This window comes from Bombina bombina, chromosome 1 (genome assembly GCF_027579735.1).
Source record: "Bombina bombina isolate aBomBom1 chromosome 1, aBomBom1.pri, whole genome shotgun sequence".
In the NCBI taxonomy this organism is placed as follows: Eukaryota; Metazoa; Chordata; class Amphibia; order Anura; family Bombinatoridae; genus Bombina; species Bombina bombina.
In genome coordinates this window covers 1549934422-1549956222 of record NC_069499.1, presented here as the reverse complement: position 1 = coordinate 1549956222, position 21801 = coordinate 1549934422, and the positions used below count along the sequence as shown (strand labels likewise).

General features: G+C 37.6%; 1 protein-coding gene across 4 annotated transcripts in view; it reads right to left on the bottom strand.

Annotated features, from left to right (window-relative positions):
- The window catches only part of TMEM94 (transmembrane protein 94), a 105067-nt gene extending 92889 nt beyond the window's left edge, over positions 1-12178 (bottom strand). For 2 of the 4 annotated variants that reach the window (XM_053708987.1, XM_053709007.1), the window contains exons 1-3: positions 12026-12143; positions 9032-9103; positions 8825-8944 (exon numbers count right to left, since the gene is read on the bottom strand). In XM_053708987.1, coding sequence (XP_053564962.1) covers positions 8825-8944; positions 9032-9055 — 144 coding nt within the window. In that variant the 5' untranslated portion in view covers positions 9056-9103; positions 12026-12143. Of the gene's footprint in view, positions 1-8824; positions 8945-9031; positions 9104-12025 lie in introns of all 4 variants that reach the window. The other 2 variants (XM_053708993.1, XM_053709001.1) reach the window with 2 other exon arrangements.
- Positions 12179-21801: the final 9623 nt, after the last annotated feature.

Genomic DNA, 21801 nt, shown 5'->3' with positions numbered 1-21801 from the left:
TAATCTTCGTATTCTTAAATATTTAAGCATTCAACAAGCGCATGATCACTGGAAAATAGGTTTATTGTATGTGGTTGTGCAATAAAGCGACTTTTTTAATGTGACTTTAGTGGGAAGTTACTTTAATGATAAGTCTATTTTATTTAGGGTTTCAAGGTGTCCAATATATAACTGGGAGGGGGGGGGGGGGTGGCGCAGTAGCAGGAGAAGCCACCTCCCTGAAATGAGTTTTTGTAGGTTGTGATTAGTGATGCACCGAAATGGAAATTCTGGACCGAAACCGAATCCGAAAATCCGAAACTGATACCGAAAATGTATTTTTTCAAATTATTTTCAAATTATATTTTTTTAGGTTTTTTTTTTTGCATAATTAGAGCCAATAAAAAAAGCCCACACTTTTATTGAAAGTAACACACTAAAATTGGACAAAAATATCTTAAAACAATAATATGCTACACAATAATTTTACCAAGAAAAAAAAAAAAACAGGCAAAAAATAATGCAATTTTAGACAAAAATGTTTCTGCGACCAAAATTTTGGTGCATCCCTACTTAAAACAATTATAAATATCAATATACTGTATTATTCTTCATTTAGTTTTATGTAACAGAATCATATTTAACAGGTTTTTTTTTTTACCAATTATCCAAATAAAGTATAATCCTAGAAAACTCATTATATGCATTACAGTAAGTGAAGTAATAAACTTAAACAGCAGCTCTAGGCTAGCATCAAATTTGAAATATGCTACACAATAATTTTACCGAAACTAACAGGCAAAAAAAACGAAAACCGAAATAGTTAAAAATGCCATTTTCGGCCGAAACTTTCTGCGGCCGAAATTTCGGTGCATCCCTAGTTGTGATGTCTGTAGTCATGTTAGAGTAAGAAAAAAAAATCCACTTTTTTGTGTTAAATTACAAAAATGGGGGGGGGGGAATAATGAAAATATACTGCAAAGTTGTTTTACTATAGATAACTAAACATTTTTTATGAAACTCTCAAAGTGTTTACTGTCCCTTTAAGAAGCAATATCTGTCAAAGCAACTGCAGCGATGCCCCTTGGGAGGGTACCTGAGGTAAAAACCAAACTCAATGAGTTGAGGAAGTAAAACTCCCCAGAGCCTTCACTTTATATATAAAAATACACAAAACACGTGATATTCCGATAAAGCATTTCCTTCTACCCACAAAGAAAATTTTGTGCATTTTATGGTTCACATTTTAGGGGCTGACACATGAATTTACTAAAAGGATTCTCATATTGGCAGCAATAATTCATCTCCAAATTGCCTCCACTCTGATACTGGTTAGGTATTAATTTTACCATAAAGTGTACAGTGCCTTATAATCTTAAAAAAAAAGCCTCCTTTATACATACACTAAAAATCACTTCACAAGAAAATGAAGCCAGAGCACAGGATCATGAGTAGTTATAGGTAAATTGACGTGTTTCGCGCCATATTGGTGCTCTCTCAAAGAAAGGATATATCTTTAAGACGACGCCAATATGGAGTGAAACGCGTCAGTGAGGTAGTACTCCTAGTGACCCTGTGCTCTGAGTTCATTTTCCTGTAAGCTGATTTTAAGTGTATGTATAAAGGTTACAGTTTATTTAAAGATTATAAGGCACTGTGCACTTTATGATAAAATGAATATCTAACCAGTGCCAGAGTGGAAAATATTTGGAGATGAATTAGTGAACATCTGCACAGCCAAATTACATCATACTTTTTTACTTTATTTTAGGAGATCACAGATAAGATGCTTTTTAATAAAGGATATGCTAATCCTTGATGGGGAATTAAAATGACCACTTAAAGGGACAGGGTACTGTAAAACTGTTTTTAATGACTTGTATTACATGCATGGTTTATTTTTGCATATGAAACTGATGTTTTTGTTCTTTGAAACCAAAACCCATTAAAATGGGTTGATCTTGCAGGGAAAACAGACTTTATTATCTTATCAATCTCTGTATCTATATACACAAAAAACTTAGCGATAACAATAAGAAATTAGGAACAAAACATTTTAGTACCTATATCTATCACCCCCACTTGGAGAATGATTTCTTCTGCACCATATTGTTTACATAGCTTTTTGTAAACTGTTCCTTTAATCCTTTCCACTTGTCAACTGTTAAAGGGACACTCTAGTCAAAATTAAACGTTCACAATTAAGATAGAACAAGCAATTTTATACAAATTTCCAATTCACTTCCATTGTCTAACTGTAAATCTTTTTATATGCACACTTTCTGACAGCGCTTTGTGGAGCTGAAGTTCAGCCTCCAAGGACTTTGCTGTAATCATCGTGAGATTGCGAGAAAAGTGACTAGCACCATTTTGTTATGCTTAGATTACTCTGTTTACAGCATTACAGTGCAATCTGTGTCTCAGTGTTGTAGTCTGGCAAATTGTACTACAGTGATTGTCACCATTTTACAGGTACAGTATTTATTGAATACTGTGAGGTGCTAGTGTTAAACTAAACTTAGCTCTATTGCACCCCTAATATACGTTAGATCAAACATGTTTTCGTTTTTAAACACACTGGCAAGTGAAAAAAAAGCTAAAACTGCATTGTTTCACTTTACAGTGGGGCTCCGGTCCCTAACCCGCTGTATGAGTGGGGTATACCTGTATATGCATTTTGTGATTGCCTGGTGGCTGTCACATGATGCATTAGCAAGGAAAATGTAACAAACTGACAACAAATCAACTACTCATTTGAAAATCAAACTAAGTGCCTTTACATTGTCTCTTTATAATGGATTTATTGATTATGCAAGTCTACTATTGTTTAGTGCTCCTTAAAGGGACATTGTACACTAGATTTTTATTTGCATAAACGTTTTGTAGATTATCCATTTAAATAACCAATGTGCGAGTGTTTTTGTAACAATGTATAGTTCTGATTATTTTTTTACATTGTGCTGATTTTCAGACTCCAAACCAAGCCCCAAAGTATCAGATGTATAATGATGTCTGTAGATTCCTGGGGCCCCTGTTTGTGTAATCTGTCTTTTCATATGCAGGGAAGGGAGAGGGTCTGCTTTTCTTAATTTCCCAGCCCATTTCACTGGGCGTCCCAGCCTAACCTCATTAACAGTGCTAAACTGGGAGCTTCTAAGTAAGTTTTTAAAAAGCTATACGACTCCCTCAATAACTATCTTCAATTAAATGCAACCCCGGATACCTCCCTTGTTTTAGTTTAGGACACTAATAAGTGCTTCATCAGGAGACAATTAATTAAAATAAAAGTCCAAAAACAGAACAAAGAACGAGAAACAAACATCTATATGAACAAGTGCTTGATCTTGATTATCAACACAAACTACAACAACTGGACCAACTTATTTAGAAACAGTTCTCAGACACTAAATTAACAAATTAGCTTAAAGACCAAGTCAAAATTAAACGTTCATGACTGAGATAGAGCACAACTTTCCAATTCACTTCCATTATTTAAATATGCCAAATCTTTTTATATGGACACTTTCTGAGGCACCAGCAACTACTGAGCATGTGCAAGATTCACAGAATATACATAGGCATTTTTTGATTGGCTGATGGCTGTCACATGATGCCAAGAATATGTGAGTCAGCGCTGCAGAATATGGCGCTTTATAAATAAAGTATAATAATAAATAATAAAGGATGAGATCTTTAATGAAGCACAAAATAAAAGTGTACAGGCACCCAATAAAGTTGATATTTTTGATGTTTTTGTTTATATTTTTAAGTATTAAAAAGTGTTTTATGTCCATTTAAGCTTGATCCCAGACCATACCCTCCTCCTGACTAATAATTAAAGGAACACTGTACTTTAATAGTAATGTGTTTCAAATGACTTGTTCAGTTTAAATAAAGGACTTTATTTTATGCTTCTTGAGTGCAGGCCGATTTCATTTTTCTTATGATTTGCCGATGGCTGTCACATGATACAAGGGGCCGGAAAAATGTAAATTTGTCATAAAAAAAAAATACCCTCTCATCTGCCACCCACTGGGAGATCAATTAGTGCTATTGTCACCAGGTTACATAGGTTTTCTATTCATATTTTCAGTGTAGGTGGCGGTTTCTACAGGCAATATCAGCTATTTCAAATAATTAAATAAAGTTAAAGGATCAGTTCGTAAACAATTAAAAGGGACAGTGTACTGTAAAACTTTGTAGCTAACAATCAGAATGTGCTACCCAGGGTGCATATCCTAAGCTTACATGGCTGCTTTTTCAAATAAAGATACCAAGAGAATGAAGAACAAATGATAATAGGAGTAAATTAGAAAGTTGCTTAAAACTGCATGCTCTATCTGAATCATGAAAGAAACAAATTGGGTTTCCAATTACATGATATACCAGCTAAAGAGTACAAAATGAAGAGGAAATTGTTCCTTTAGGCAAAATTTTTATTTTTTAATATAAACTAGCTGGTTTTGCTCTTGGAATATCAATTCTCCTAATTCTTTATACACAGACACACACATACACCCTCCTTATGTTCTCTCCGTTTTGTATACTTAGAGTCTGATGACCAAAGATTCTCCTGCTTGAAGAGAAATTGTGGTGCAGACTTCACAAGGGCTGAAATAACTGAATGCTCAAAGATAAAGGACAGAACTCTCCAGCACTGCAAGATATCTCTCATTTCTGTAGGAGGAGAGACCAGCCCAGTGCAATATAACACTGCATGATATGAGAGTTTTGCTACACTTACGCAGTATTTTATATCACTTTACACTTCAGGTTGGGTCCTTTCAATATTATTACATTTACGTTGTGCGCCAATTTATATTTTAAAGGGACACTCTGGTCAAATTAAATTTTCATGATTCAGATACAGCATGTCATTTTAAACTTTCCAATTTACTTATGTGCACAAGTTCGAAATATACACCTAATCTGGCACATCACAAATAAAAATATCCCAGCTGCTCTGATTTCAACAGACGCCGAAAAGGCTTTCGACCGCGTCAACTGGTCATTCTTGAGAGCATCATTGGAGGCCTTTGGCTTCGGCTCTATTACTTTAAATCGCATATTTGCTTTATATACACATCCCAACGCTTGAATATCAGTTAATGGCTCCCTTTCACCCTCCCTAGAAATTAAAAATGGCACACGCCAAGGATGTCCCCTCTCACCTTTGCTCTTTTTATTGAAACCCTGGCTACCAAGATCAGGAATAATGTAGGAATTACAGGTGTAACAATAGGGCAAGAAGTATATAAGTTATCTCTGTTCGTGGACAATATCCTCTTCACCCTAACTAACCCCGAGAAATCAATTCTACCGTTGTTAGAGGAGTTCTCCACCTTCCATAACTTAACAAACTTCCTAATAAATCAAGGTAAATCTGAGGTTATAGGTTTCAACCTCTCAGAAGGCGTTGTGGAATCAATCAGGAACAGCTGACTCTTTTAACAATATCTTTCAGGTTAATTATCTCCCAATCAAAACCACAATTATGAGCGACCTTTCATCCTGGAGCTCTAAGACACTATCATGGTGGGGCCGTATAAATACTATAAAAATGAATATCTTCCCTAGGCTTCTTTACATTATGGAAGCGCTACCAATTCCCCTGCCCCCTAAATATCTTGCCCAGATACAAAACTTATTTAGTTCTTTCGTGTGGCAAAAAAAAGCCATCAAGAATTAACAAAAACACCATGCACATTCCGAGACCGCAGGGCGGACATGGTTTACCCAATCTAGAAATATATAAAACGTCCATTCACTTGCAGAAAATACTGGACTGGAGGGTGGGGGTAACTCAGAGGAGATGGTCCGATTAGAAAACGATATGTCCCCTGACTTTCCATTAGCCAGTCTATGCTGGAGATCAGACCTACATGGGATAACTAAATTGTTAACTAACCCTATCACTAGAGAAACGGCCTCTCAATGGGACTCGGCCACTAGACTTTATCCATGCCTTTCATCCAACCCGGGCCCCTTGACATCGCTATGTTATAACCCTGACTTCTCTATATCTCCTCGAGTCCAACTAAAACCACTAGAAACGACGACGAAAGATATTTCTATCTATCATGTAATGGCTAATGAATCTATATGCACACAAGATCAACTAATAGAGAAGGGCCATGACTGGGTGAGAAATTGGTACTCATACAGGAGATTGCATCACTACATATACACTCAAACATAGAAACAACATGGTCCGTCCGCCCACCAACTTAGAGAAATTATATCTATCCAGCTCCCCGATAAGGCACTCACTTTCCGCCATCTATAAAATTGTTGTTCAACCACCACCGGGCAATTTACCATACTCTATCGAAATGTGGGAAAGAGAGCTGGGAACTATTATCCTCCCACAAAAAGCGTCTAATATATTTGTAAATACGAAAAAAAGCCTCATCCTCGGCTTCTATACTCGAAACTAATTATAAAATTTTGCACTGCTGGTATCTAACCCCCCGAAAACTACATAGGTTATACCCTAAAGTTAGTAATAAATGCTGGAGATGTGGCCATGTTGGGAGTGGGATGGGACATACGTGGTGGTGGTGTTCCCGGTTAAATCACTACTGGTATGAAATAATGCAAGAAGCAGAACGTATCCTACAGGTGACCTTACCCCACGACCCTCAAGTTTGGTTATTAAACAAATCTACCCACCTGCCCTCCAAGCACCTTATCCCACTATTTCGAATATTTACTAATAGCTGTAAGATGTTAATAGCTAAAATGTGGAAGTCGAAGGATGTTCCATCTCTAGTCATGTTACAAACCATCTGGGACGAATATATGAGACATAACAATTATTATGTGGAGAAATATACCAGGACTAGAAAAGACATTATATACCATAATGTCTTTTGTCATGAGATTGAACAGAATATTCAAAATACCTTTAAATTTTTGTCTTTATTTTAGTTCATACCCTGTTTAACTTGTTTCTGTATAAATTTCTGAGTCTGTAAAACTGCTTCAGATAAGTGAGCCTTGATATTCTGTAATTATTGTCTGCTGTTTAACTGTTGTACTCAAAATACAGATTCAATAAAAAAGAATTTAAATAAAAAAAATGTGCTCAGTCTTTTATATTTACACTTTTTGAGTCACCAGCTCCTACTAAGCATGTGCAAGAATTCACAGACTATACGTATATGCATTTGTGATTGGCTGATTGCTATCACATGGTACAGGGGGAGTGGAAATATACATAACTTTGACATTTTTTAGAAAAAAAAAATCTACTACTCATTTAAAATTCAGAGTAAATGCTATTGTATTGTCTTGTTACCTTGCATTTGTTGATTATGCACATTGTCTGTGTTTACTGGTCCTTTAAAACATTTAAATCCAGTTGTGATTTTACAAATTCTGATTATGTTTTGAAAGTTTCGGTTTTACTTTAAAAAATATTAGGATCATACTTTGTATATTTCTGTGTATCTTTTACAACTTATATATCACTTTGTATGTTCTGTATTGTGAATTAAAACACAGTTTAAGAATGTGGGAGGGACATGAGAGTCCTGGGGCTGAAAAGTGTAGTTCCCATAGTATGTTTGAAGCTCTCTCACAATGCTGAAAACATTTTAAACACGCTGGTCTCACTGAATAATCTCTCCAGCTGTATGCAGGTAAAGTTTGCTCAAAATTCACAATACACTTATTTTAACTGATTGAAAAGTAATATATACTAAAATATAGAAAGAAGCAAGTTAAACTGTAGTGAAAATATTTGCTGCAAACTTGGTCTTTATATGAGCCCCAGGGGTTCTACTGTTAACCTCTCTCTGATGTGAAATTCTGTATCCCAGAGAGCCTTATTACTTTCTATGGAAGGCACCCCTCCCTCATCTCTCTGGGATTTAAAGGTTTCTCCCTTTTTCTTATAGAATTCAGGGAATTCAACCTTTGAATTCTGCACAGTAATTTCTCTCCAAACAAAAGAATCAGGCCCACAGAAAATAACGAAGCTCTCTGTAAACTGAAGCTGTCAGTTTTTCAGTTTTATTTTAAACACCAGAAATACAAAGTAAATGTAATTAAAAAAAAAAATACACATAAATATACGAAGCATAATTTGTTACACAGAAACTGTAAAAGCATAACTAGAATTTATAAAATCCCAATCCTGTAAATGCCTTATTGCACTGGGCTTATCTCTCATTCACATACAGAAGATCCCCTTGGAAAAGTAAAGCAAAATCTGCCTTTTGAGAATTTCCCTAGGGCTCTCGCAGTGCTGGAGAATCATTTTATATCATCTCGTCTGAGCGGAGAGGTTTTAGATCAAAAGACCAAAGAACACCTGAAAATTAACATTTGAGGACTTATCTCTTTGAGTTTAATTTAATCTCTTGATTGTGTTTACACAGCTTTTCCAAAGACAATACTAAAGTATTGCAATGTTCAGTATAGGAGGGGATACAACAGGCAAATTTAGCTATTTCAGATGACAAAATAAAGATTTTTTATTTTTGTTTGTAATTAATTTAATATACTCCAGCAGGTAAAATAGATCATTGGGAGCACTTTAAAGACGAGAATATTTTACATTGTCCCTTTAAATACACTCCAGCAGGTACAATTGACTATTGTGAACACATAAAAGGTGAGCACATTCGAGTACAATGTCCTTTAACAACAACAAGGCATCTGTTAATTCTAAAATCCTTGTTTTATATATTGTGTGTAAAAAGTGTAAAAGTTCTCTTCACATTTTAATGAACATGATCTTTTCAGAAAGGAATTGGAGAGGATTCCCTAACCTGAGTGGATAGAGACATAGCAATGATTTGTAAATGACACTACAAATGTTGCCATAGTACATATGTACCTTCAATAGCACAGCCGTTTTTCTATTTCTTTGGTGGGCTTCCAAAACGGATGACATCTCCTCCTGCAAGCGTGAGAGGGCCTGGTGTGTGGAGAGACCCAAACATGGGCTAAAACCATCCTGAGAAGAAAAAACACACAACTAAAACAAAATATCAGCAACTAGTCACAAAAGAGCACACACGTACATGTTTACCACAAGTCCTACCTGGCTCTTCTCATTGAGCTCCATGACAGGAGGTCCCCGAAGGAAGTCATGTACGGAAGTCTAGGTCACCACCTAGAGGGAGAATAAATACTGTCTCAGAAATGCCATTCTACACAGACTCAGCAATAAATAATTCATAGCCAGGAAAACATGAATATGAGAAGATGGGGCAAAGTGTGTGTGGATCACAAATACAGAAGGGGCATAAGAGCAACCAGTGACATCTCTACAGTCGTTCTATGCACATTCAACCACTACTGTACTGCCCTAATATTCAGCGGAGCCAGCTCTGCATTTGCCAGGCATTTCCTTTTTATATATCCACCACACTACCCAAGACAAACACAGGTAAATATAAGAATGTACACAACCAATACCATCCCAGACCATTCATATTTACCATTTTTCAAATACCCATATTTTATATTCTATAATCAATCTAGAGGGAAACGTTGAATTCACTGCAGAAAGAAAGCAGACGAGTCTCTTATTAACTGTTCAATGTGTGTAATCCCTGCCCATTGAGATATATATATATATATATATATATATATATATATATATATATATATATATATATATATATATATATATATATATATATATACATACATATACACACACACTAGAATGGGCAGGGATTATATATATATATATATATATATATATATATATATATATATATATATATATATATATATATATATATATATACACACATACATACACACTGCAATGGGCAGGAATTATAGTTGTGTGTATATTTATTCTGCAATGGGCAGGGATTAAAAAATGTACACTGCAATTGGCAGGTATAGCTGTGTGTGTGTATATATGTACACTGTAATAGATAGGGATTATAGCTATGTGTGTCTATATGTACACTGCAGTAGGTAGGGATTGTAGCTGTGTGTGTATATATGTACACTGCAATGGGCAGGGATCTTTAACCCCTGTCCATTGCAGTACACATATATACACGCAGCTATAATCCCTGCCCATTACAGTGTACATATAGACACACATTGCCATAATCCCTATCTATTGCAGTGTACATATATATATATATATATATATATATATATATATATATATATATATATATATATATATACACACACAGCTATACCTGCCAATTGCATTGTACATTTTTTTAATCTCTGCCCATTGCAGAATAAATATACACACAGCTATAATCCCTGCCCATTGCAGTGTACATATAAACAGTGTACATATATACACACACAGCTATAATCACTGACCATTACAGTGTATATATATACACGCAGAGCTATAATCACTGACCATTGCAGTGTACATATACACACACAAACAGCTATAATCACTGACCATTGCAGTGTACATATATACACACACAAACATCTATAATCACTGCCCATTACAGTGTACATATACACGCAGAGCTATAATCACTGCCCATTACAGTGTACATATACACACAGCTATAATCACTGCCCATTACAATGTACATATATACACACAGCTATAATCACTGCCCATTACAATGTACATATATACACACAGCTATAATCACTGCCCATTACAGTGTAGATATATACACACAGCTATAATCACTGCCCATTACAGTGTACATATATACACACAGCTATAATCACTGCCCATTACAGTGTACATATATACACACAGCTATAATCACTGCCCATTACAGTGTACATATATACACACAGCTATAATCACTGCCCATTACAGTGTACATATATACACACAGCTATAATCACTGCCCATTACAGTGTACATATATACACACAGCTATAATCACTGCCCATTACAGTGTACATATATACACACAGCTATAATCACTGCCCATTACAGTGTACATATATACACACAGCTATAATCACTGCCCATTACAGTGTACATATATACACACAGCTATAATCACTGCCCATTACAGTGTACATATATACACACAGCTATAATCACTGCCCATTACAGTGTACATATATACACACAGCTATAATCACTGCCCATTACAGTGTACATATATACACACAGCTATAATCACTGCCCATTACAGTGTACATATATACACACAGCTATAATCACTGCCCATTACAGTGTACATATATACACACAGCTATAATCACTGCCCATTACAGTGTACATATATACACACAGCTATAATCACTGCCCATTACAGTGTACATATATACACACAGCTATAATCACTGCCCATTACAGTATACATATACACACAGCTATAATCACTGACCATTACAGTGTACATATATACACACAGCTATAATCACAGCCCATTACAGTGTACATATATACAAACAGCTATAATCACTGCCCATTACAGTGTACATATATACACACAGCTATAATCACAGCCCATTACAGTGTACATATATACAAACAGCTATAATCACTGACCATTACAGTGTACATATATACACACAGCTATAATCACTGCCCATTACAGTGTACATATATACACACAGCTATAATCACTGCCCATTACAGTATACATATACACACAGCTATAATCACTGACCATTACAGTGTACATATATACACACAGCTATAATCACTGACCATTACAGTGTACATATATACACACAGCTATAATCACTGACCATTACAGTGTACATATATACACACAGCTATAATCACTGACCATTACAGTGTACATATATACACACAGCTATAATCACTGACCATTACAGTGTACATATAAACACACAGCTATAATCACTGACCATTACAGTGTACATATATACACACAGCTATAATTACTGACCATTGCAGTGTACATATATACACACAGCTATAATCACTGACCATTGCAATACATTTGAACAGTTTTTATCCCTGCCCAGTAATGTATATTTACACATGTACAGGTATATAGTCACATTATCGTTGCTGCACACATATAGTTATATACTCACATTCTTACGTACACACACCTATAATAACACCTACAGTATAACCTATACACGTCAATACCTGCGCGCACACATTAACGTCTGCCCTCACAGCCCACCGCAGTGCATGCGCAAAACATGTACAAAAATACCAATGCACATACGACTTCCGTCGCCCTGAACCAAAATGCTCCCGGTATCAGATTAACTCAGAGCTGCCATTCTAGTGACGTCGTCTGATGATGTTTGGTGATTGGTTGTTGTATTGTGACACGTGACAACTATGTATGGGCGGAAGCTAGGTATGAGGGGCGGGGAGGTGAACAGTAGGTCAGAGCCAGGTACTAGTAGTAGTCAGTGTCACGGAATGCTAAAATGATAGTGCCTGTGTGAGGGTGTCAGTGTTATATAGTCAGTACTATTATTTCAGCAATTGTCAGTAGTAATCTGTGCTAGGTTGTTAGTGGCAGTACTAATTTGTCCTAGGTTTTTAGTGTCAGTGCTAATCTGTCTGTGCTAGATTGTTAGTGTCAGTAGTAATCTGTCTGTGCTAGATTGTTAGAGTCAGTACTAATCTGTGCTAGATTGTTAGTGTCAGTGCTAATCTGTCAGTGTTAGATTGTTAATGTCATTAGTAATCTGTCTGTGCTAGGTTATTAGTGTCAGTGCTAGATTGTTAGTGTCCATACCTGTCTGTCAGTGCTAGATTGTTAGTGTCCATACTAATTTTTCAGTGCTAGATTGTTAGTGTCAGTACTAATCTCTCTGTGCTAGGTTGTTTGTGTCAGTACTAATCTGTCTGTGCTAAATTGTTTGTGTCAGTGCTAATCTGTCAGTGCTAGATTGTTGGTGTCAGTACTAATTTGTCTGTGCTAGGTTTTTAGTGTCCATACTAATTTGTCAGTGCTAGATTGTTAGTGTCAGTACTAATCCGTCTGTGCTATGTTGTTTGTGTCAGTGCTAGATTGTTGGTGTCAGTACTAATCTGTCAGTGCTAGGTTGTTAATGTCAATACTAATCTGTCAGTGCTAGGTTGTTAGTGTCAGTACTAATCTGTCAGTGCTAGGTTGTTAGTGTCAGTACCGATCTGTCAGTACTAAATTGTTAGTCTCAGTATTGATCTGTCAGTGCTAGATTGTTAGTTTCAGTACTGATCTGTCAGTGTTAGATTGTTAGTGTCAGTGCTAATCTGTCTGTGCTAGGTTATTAGATTATTGGTGTCAATACTGATCTCTCTGTGCTAGATTGTTAGTGTCAGTACTTGTTTGTCTGTGCTAAATTGTTAGTGTCAGTACTTGTTTGTCTGTGCTAAATTCTGAGTGTCAGTACTGAGCTATATTGTTAGTGCCAGTACTAATCTTTATGTGCTAGATTGTTAGTGTCAGTACTGATCTGTCAGTGCTAGGTTGTAAGTGTCAGTACCTGTCTGTATGTGCTAGATTGTTAGTGTCAGTACTAATCTGTTAGTGCTAGGTTGTTAGTGTCAGTACTAATCTGTTAGTGCTAGGTTGTTAGTGTCAGTACTAATCTGTTAGTGCTAGGTTGTTAGTGTCAGTACTAATCTGTTAGTGCTAGGTTGTTAGTGTCAGTACTAATCTGTCAGTGCTAGGTTGTTAGTTTCAGTACTAATCTGACAGTGCTAGGTCGTTGGTGTCAGTACTAATTTGTCAGTGCTAGGTTGTTAGTGTTGGTTGTAGGTTGTTAGTGTCAGTACTGATCTGTCAGTGCTAGATTGTTAGTGTCAGTAGTAATCTCTCTGTGCTAGATTGTTAGTGTCAGTAGTAATCTCTCTGTGCTAGATTGTTAGTGTCAGTACTGATCTGTCATTGCTAGGTTGTTAGTGTCAGTACTGATCTGTCATTGCTAGGTTGTTAGTGTCAGTACTGATCTGTCAGTGCTAGGTTGTTAGTATCAGTACTAATCTGACAGTGCTAGGTTGTTAGTGTCAGTACCTGTCTGTATGTGCTAGATTGTTAGTGTCAGTACTAATGTGTCAGTGCTAGGTTGTTTGTTTTGGTGCTAGATTGTTAGCATCAGTACTGATCCGTTCTAGATTATAAGTGTCAGTACTTGTTTGTCTGTGCTAGATTGTTAGTGTCAGTACTGAGCTATCTTGTTAGTGCCAGTACTATTATTTCTGTGCTAGGTTGTTAGTGTCAGTACTAATCTGTCAGTGCTAGGTTGTTAGTGTCGATACTAATCAGTCAGTGCTAGTTTTTTAGTGTCAGTGCTAGATTGTTAGTTTCAGTACTGATCTCTCTGTGCTAGATTGTTAGTGTCAGTAGTAATCTCTCTGTGCTAGATTGTTAGTGTCAGTATTGATCTGTCAGTGCTAGATTGTTAGTATCAGTACTAATCTGACAGTGCTAGGTTGTTAGTATCAGTACTAATCTGACAGTGCTAGGTTGTTAGTGTCAGTATTGATCTGTCAGTGCTAGGTTGTTAGTATCAGTACTAATCTGACAGTGCTAGGTTGTTAGTGTCAGTACCTGTCAGTATGTGCTAGATTGTTAGTGTCAGTACTAATGTGTCAGTGCTAGGTTGTTTGTTTTGCTGCTAGATTGTTAGTGTCAGTACTTGTTTGTCTGTGCTAGATTGTTAGTGTCAGTACTACTACTGAGCTATCTTGTTAGTGTCAGTACTAATTTTTCTGTGCTAGGTTGTTAGTGTCAGTACTAATCTATCAGTGCTAGTCGGTGCTAGGTTTTTAGTGTCAGTGCTAATCTGTCAGTGCTAGTTTTTTAGTGTCAGTACTAATCTGTCAATGCTAGGTTGTTAGTGTCAGTACTTGTCTATATGTGCTAGATTATTGGTGTCAATACTGATCTGTCTGTGCTAAATTGTTAGTGTCAGTACTGAGCTATCTTGTTAGTGCCAGTACTAATCTTTCTGTGCTAGATTGTTAGTGTCAGTAGCAATCTCTCTGTGCTAGATTGTCAGTCTCAGTACTGATCTGTCTATGCTAGATTTTTAATGTCAGTACTAATCTGTCAGTGCTAGGTTGTTAGTGTCAGTATTAATCTGTCAGTGCTAGGTTGTTAGTGTCAGTACCGATCTGTCAGTACTAAATTGTTAGTCTCAGTAGTGATCTGTCAGTGCTAGATTGTTAGTGTCAGTGCTAGTCTGTGTGTGCTATATTATTATTATTCTTTATTTATAAAGCGCCAACAGATTCCGCAGCCCTGCCCATGGGTACAAGGATAAAAGTACAATGGAGAAGCAATACTATAAAAGACAGCATTTTACAGACAAATACAGGGGGAATTGAGGGCCCTATTCCCGTGGGAACTTACAATCTAGATGGGTGGGAGGATGGGAAACAGGTGGTGGGGACTGTAAAGGTGAGAATGATATTAGTGAGGAGATAGATGAGGGAAACTGTTAGTTAAGTGAAGTTAGTTTGTTAATAAGTCGGGTGATAAACTTCCCTGAACAGAAAGGTCTTTAAGAAACGTTTAAAGGAGGAGAGGTTAGGGGCAAGTCTGACAGCTCGAGGAAGTGCATTCCAGAGGGTTGGTGCTGCACGAGAGAAGTTCTGTTGTCTAGCATGAGAGGAGGTGATGGTAGAGGATGCAAGAAGCAGGTCATTGTTGGATCTTAGGGAACAGGTTGGGGTATATTTGTTGATGAGTGAGGACAGGTAGGGTGGGGCAGCATTGGTGAAGGATTTGTAGGTCAGGGTGAGAATTTTGAATTTAATTTTGCTGTGAATGGGGAGCCAGTGAAGGGACTCACAGAGAGGTGCAGCAGAAACAGCGCGTCGAGAGAGGTGGATTAGCCTTGCAAATGCATTTAGGATGGATTGAAGAGGAGAGAGGCGGGAGAGAGGGAGGCCAGATAGTAAGTTATTACAGTAGTCAAGTCAGGAAATTACCAGGGAGTGGATTAGCTGTTTAGTAGTTTCAGCACTCAGAAACGGACACATTTTGGAGATATTGCGTAGGTGGTTGCGGCAGGATGAAGAGAGCTATTGGATGTGGGGAATGAAGGACAGATTTGAGTCAAGTGTGACTCAGAGGCAGCGGACTTAGGGAGATAGTGGTGCCGCCAACAGTGATGAAAAAATTAGAAACTGGAGTAGAGTTAGAGGGGGGGGGGGATTAGAAGTAGTTCGTTAATGTCAGTACTAATCTGACAGTGCCAGGTTGTTAGTGTTGGTGCTAGGTTGCTAGTGTCAGTACTGATCTGTCAGTGCTAGGTTGTTAGTGTCAGTACTTGTCTGTATGTGCTAGATTATTGGTGTCAATACTGATCTGTCTGTGCTAGATTGTTAGTGTCTTGTTTGTATGTGCTAAATTGTGAGTGTCGGTACTGAGCTATCTGGTTAGTGCCAGTACTAATCTGTCTGTGCTAGATTTTTTGCGTCAGTAATCTTTCTGTGCTAGATTGTTAGTGCCTGTATTAATCTGTACTAGATTGTTAGTGCCAGTACTAGTCTATCAGTGCTTGGTTGTTAGTGTCAATACTACTCTGCCAGTGCTAGATTGTTAGTGACAGTACTAATCTGTTAGTGTCAGTGCTGGGTTTTTGGTGTCAGTACCTGTCTGTATATGCTAGATTGTTAGTGTCAGTACCTGTCTGTATATGCTAGATTGTTAGTGTCAGTACTAGTCTGTCAGTGCTAGGTTGTTAGTGTCAGTACCTGTTTGTGTGTGCTAGATTATTGGTGTCAGTACTGATCTGTCTTTGCCAGATTGTTAATGTCAGTGCTAATCGGTCTGTGCTAGGTTGTTAGTGTCAATACTGATCTGTCTGTGCTAGGTTGTTAGTGTTAATACTGATCTGTCTGTGCTAGGTTGTTAGTGTCAGTACTGATCTGTCAGTACTAAGTTGTTAGTCTCAGTAGTGATCTGTCAGTGCTAGATTGCTAATGTCAGTGCTAGGTTGTTAGTGTTGGTGCTAGGTTGTTAGTGTCAGTGCTAGTCTGTGTGTGCTACATTGTTAATGTCATTACTAATTTGTCAGTGCTAGGTTGTTAGTGTCAGTACTAATCTGTCAGTGCTAGATTGTTAGTGTCAGTACTTGTCTGTATGTGCTAGATTATTGGTGTCAATACTGACCTGTCTGTGCTAGATTGTTAGTGTCAGTACTTGTTTATCTGTGCTAAATTGTTAGTGTCTTGTTTGTATGTGCTAAATTGTGAGTGTCGGTACTGAGCTATCTTGTTAGTACCATTACTAATCTGTCTGTGCTAGATTTTTTGTGTCAGTAGCAATCTTTCTCTGCTAGATTGTTAGTGTCAGTATTTGTCTGTGAGTGCTAGATTGTTAGTGTCAGTACTGATCTGTCAGTGCTATGTTGTTATTGTCAGTACTGATCTGTCAGTGCTAGGTTTTTAGTGTCAGTACTGATCTGTCAGCGCTCGGTTGTTAGTGTCAGTACTGATCTGTCAGCGCTCGGTTGTTAGTGTCAGCACTGATCTGTCAGTGCTAGGTTGTTAGTGTCAGTACTGATCTGTCAGCGCTCGGTTGTTAGTGTCAGCACTGATCTGTCAGTGCTAGGTTGTTAGTGTCAGTACTGATCTGTCAGTGCTAAATTGTTATTCTCAGTACTGATCTGTCAGTGCTAAATTGTTATTCTCAGTACTGATCTGTCAGTGCTAAATTGTTATTCTCAGTACTGATCTGTCAGTGCTAAGTTGTTATTCTCAGTACTGATCTGTCAATGCTAGATTGTTAGTGTCAGTGCTAGTCTGTGTGTGCTACATTGTTAATGTCATTACTAATTTGTCAGTGCTAGGTTGTTAGTGTTGGTACTAGGTTGTTAGTGTCAGTACTAATCTGTCAGTGCTAGATTGTTAGTGTCAGTACTTGTCTGTATGTGCTAGATTATTGGTGTCAATACTGATCTGTCTGTGCTAGATTGTTAGTGTCAGTACTTGTTTATCTGTGCTAGATTGTTAGTGTCTTGTTTGTATGTGCTAAATTGTGAGTGTCGGTACTGAGCTATGTTGTTAGTGGCATGTACTAATCTGTCTGTGCTAGATTTTTTGTGTCAGTATTAGGGCTGGGTGATATGGGGGGGATCATGATCTTTTTCTAAAAAAAAATCACAATTGCAATTTAATAGCTATTTTCACGTCAGCGCCCGCTGTAACCCCCATAAGCCCCCCTCTTTAACCTAAATAAGCCCCATCAGCTCCCAAAGTAACCCCGCACCCCCTGTAATCCCCATAAGCCCCCCTCTGTAACCTACATAAGCCCCATCAGCTCCCACTGTAACCCCCAATAAGCACCCCCTTTAACATCATAAGCACTGCCTGTAACCACCATCAGAACCCAACCCACATAAGTCCCAGCGCACCCCGCTCCCTGTAACCCGCATCAGACACAGCGCGCGCTCCCCCCTCCCTGTAACCAGTGTCAGTACTGATCTGTCAGTGCTAGGTTGTAAGTGTCATTACTGATCTGTCAGTGCTAGGTTGTTAGTGTCAGTATTGATCTGTCAGTGCTAAATTGTTAGTGTCAGTGCTAGCCTGTGTGTGCTACATTGTTAATGTCAGTACTAATCTGACAGTGCTATGTTGTTAGTGTGCTAGATTGTTAGTACTAATCTGTCTGTGCTGTTAGCGCCAGTACTAATCTGTTTATACTAGATTGTTAGTGTCAGTGCTAGTCTTCGGTGCTAGATTGTGTCAGTACTAATATGTGCTAGATTGCTAGTGTCAGTACTGATCTGTCATTACTAGATTATTAATGTCAGTAATGATCTGTCAGTGCTAGAATGTAAGAGTCAGTACTAATCTTTCAGTGCTAGATTGTTAATTTCAGTGCTAGATTGTTAGTGTCAGGGCTGGGCTGTCATTGCTAGGATGTTGTTGTCACTACTGATCTGTCAGTGCTAGAATGTTAGTGTCGGTACTAATCTGTCAGTGCTAGATTGTTAATGTCAGTGCTGGGTTGTCATTGCTAGGTTGTTGTTGTCACTACTGATCTGTCAGTGTTAGATTGTTAGTGTTAGTACTAATTAGTCAATGATATAAAATTAGTGCTAAAACCAATCTGTCTGTTTGATAGTGTCAGTGCTGTATTGTGAGTGTCAGACTGTCATATAAGATTTTTAGTGTTTGTGCTAGACTGTCAACTCCTGTTAGTGCTCAACTCTCAGTGATAGTGCTAGATTTTTAGTTTTGGGGCTATATTGTTAGTATTAGTGTCCATGTAAGTTGCTACAATATCAGTTCCAATGCTATATTGTTAGTGACAATGGCAATGCGGCAATTAGTGTCAGGGCTAGATTATTGGTGTTAATCAGTGTTAGATTCTGTGAGGCCTATTTATCATATGTCTGTCGGACCTGATCCGACAGTACGGATCAGGTCCGACATACATCGTTGAATGTGGAGAGCAATACGCTCTTCGTATTCAGCATCGCACCAGCAGCTCTTGTGAGCTGCTGGTGCAACGCCGCCCCCTGCAGACTTGCGGCCAATCGGCCGCCACAGGGGGGTGTCAATCAACCCGATCGTACTTGATCGGATTGAATTCCGGCGATTCCTGTCCGCCTCATCAGAGCAGACGGACAGGGTTATGGAGCAGCGGTCTTTAGACCGCTGGTTCATAACTGGTGTTTCTGGCGAGTCTAAAGACTCGCCAGAAACACAGGCCACTTTGTCTGTGTTAGTCTATCAGTGTTAGTTCTAGGTTGTTAGTGATAGTACCAGTCTCTCAGTCTCAGTGGTAAATTCAGTCAGTTCTAGGCTGTCAGTGTCAGTGCCATATTGTTAGTAAGTGCTATACTGCCAGTACATGTCAGTGGTAGATTGTCAGTGCCTGTGCTATATTGTTAGTGTTAGTGCTAGGCTGTCCGTAGGTGTTGCTGCCAGGGTTTAGTTAGTTTCTTTGCTATATTGTTAGTAGCATTACTAGGCTGTCAGTGATACATTCTTAAGGACCAATAATCTAAAGGTCTTTGTGCTGGCGAGGTTATTAAAGAATGTTCGCTAGTACTTCTATCTCCCTGGTGGAATGATCAAAGGCCACTTTTTACCATGGGTTGTCTCGCTAAAGGGTGAATTCTTTAGTTTCGTGTGGGAAGGAGATGCATACATTACAAAAGTGCACAATACAATTTGTATTTTAAAAATCTTACAAAACTAAATGTATGGTGGATGGGGTTTGTGTGAAGATAAGTATGTGAACATGTTTTCCCTCATTTTTGCTGTCCAAAGAAAAAAAAATTGTTAAAAAGTTTATTAAAGTATTCTAAGACTCAGATGCTGGGATTCTTTTTATTATTTTTATTAATTGAACCATTCACACAAAAATATGCAGGAAAATTTGTATTGTTAAGGTCAAAAAGCATAACATTCTGTACCAAAAATCATATTTTATCAAACATGTAAAGTATGTATGTACATTACACAGGAATAAATCGTATTAAATATGCACAGCGTAAATCTTAATTTAAATACACTGGATGCGCAAAAATCACTTTGAAATTTGTACTTTTACAAAATACAAAGCGTAATTGTTTTTTTGTAAAATGGGCTGAACATGGGCGTTCCATGAGCGTATATGAAATTGTCTCTCTAATCCCAGTGTAATCCTGTAAAGATTTTCGCACTACAGATCTCGCAGTTTTTTCTTGCAAACTAAAAGGTGGGGAGCTTTTCTCAAACACTCAAAATACTTATAAAGAGAACACATGCATACGAAAATATAAGATGCTATATGCAGAAACAGCATAATGTGATTTATATTGGCTAAAGGATTTTATTTTTAACCCCTATGCTACCAGAAATTTCAGAGAAAATTTTGCCCAAAATACCAAAGAATTTTTAGCATTTTTGCTATCACTCCATTTAAACAGAAATAGAGCCTTGTTTTTTTATTTACCTATCAAAACTATATTATTATTTTTTTGTAGCTAACCCAAGGTGTTGATCTAGGCCCACTTTGTTATATTTCATGCCACTTTTTCGCCGCCAAATGCATAATATAATCATATTAAAAGAAATTGTTACAAACTTTGGGTTTATCACTGAAATTATTTATACATAACTACTGCAGTCAAAAGACAAATGGCAAACAATAAGATATGTCAGGACGCAAACACAATGGGTCTTGAACTATATCAGTAAGAGGCGCCTAACCAAAGGAGGTGGTAAAGATATATAACAGAGGGAGCACAAAAAATATATATCAATATGTGGCAAATCCAAAACTCCCAATAAAGGACCATGTAGAACAAAATAAACCTATAGGGTAAAATATCACAATTGATAAGACACAAGAAGTGTCATACACTAAGGAATATCACAGAGGAAAAATGACATGTGTGAATATATATAAGAAAATAAAATAATTAAAATGAAATAATTAGATAAATAATGCACGAAATGGTGCTATAGGAACTCAGTCTAAGGTTATACCAAAGTCTCTCCTCAATCCGTAGCAGTAGAAGACCAATATCCAATCTCCAACAAACAAGATGATACCAGAAAGTCAGGCAGCTCTTCTAGAATGTCACACTAGACAAGCACGATTCTAAGATACAAAAGGATAGAATGCGCCTCATGGTATAGATCAATTAATCACACAAGCTGGAATACAGTCAGATCAATTCTACTCACGTGATATAAGGCACTGAAAGTGCTCAACAGGCAGGCCGGATCCTCAAAGTCATCTGGCAGACTCACAACACCACAGCAAGGGCAATCCTCATCCAGGTTACACAGAAGTCCAGGGATCCACAAAGTGCTAGCAGTGAAGATGAGTCAGGAACTCACAGCAGGGAAATCCAAATAACGTGTCCACATCAGTAAAAAAGACGGCAGTATCAAGATAAATTTTAATAAAACTTATTAAAAACAGCAACGCGTTTCGCAGTGGCACAGCACCGTTTCCTCAGGCTATA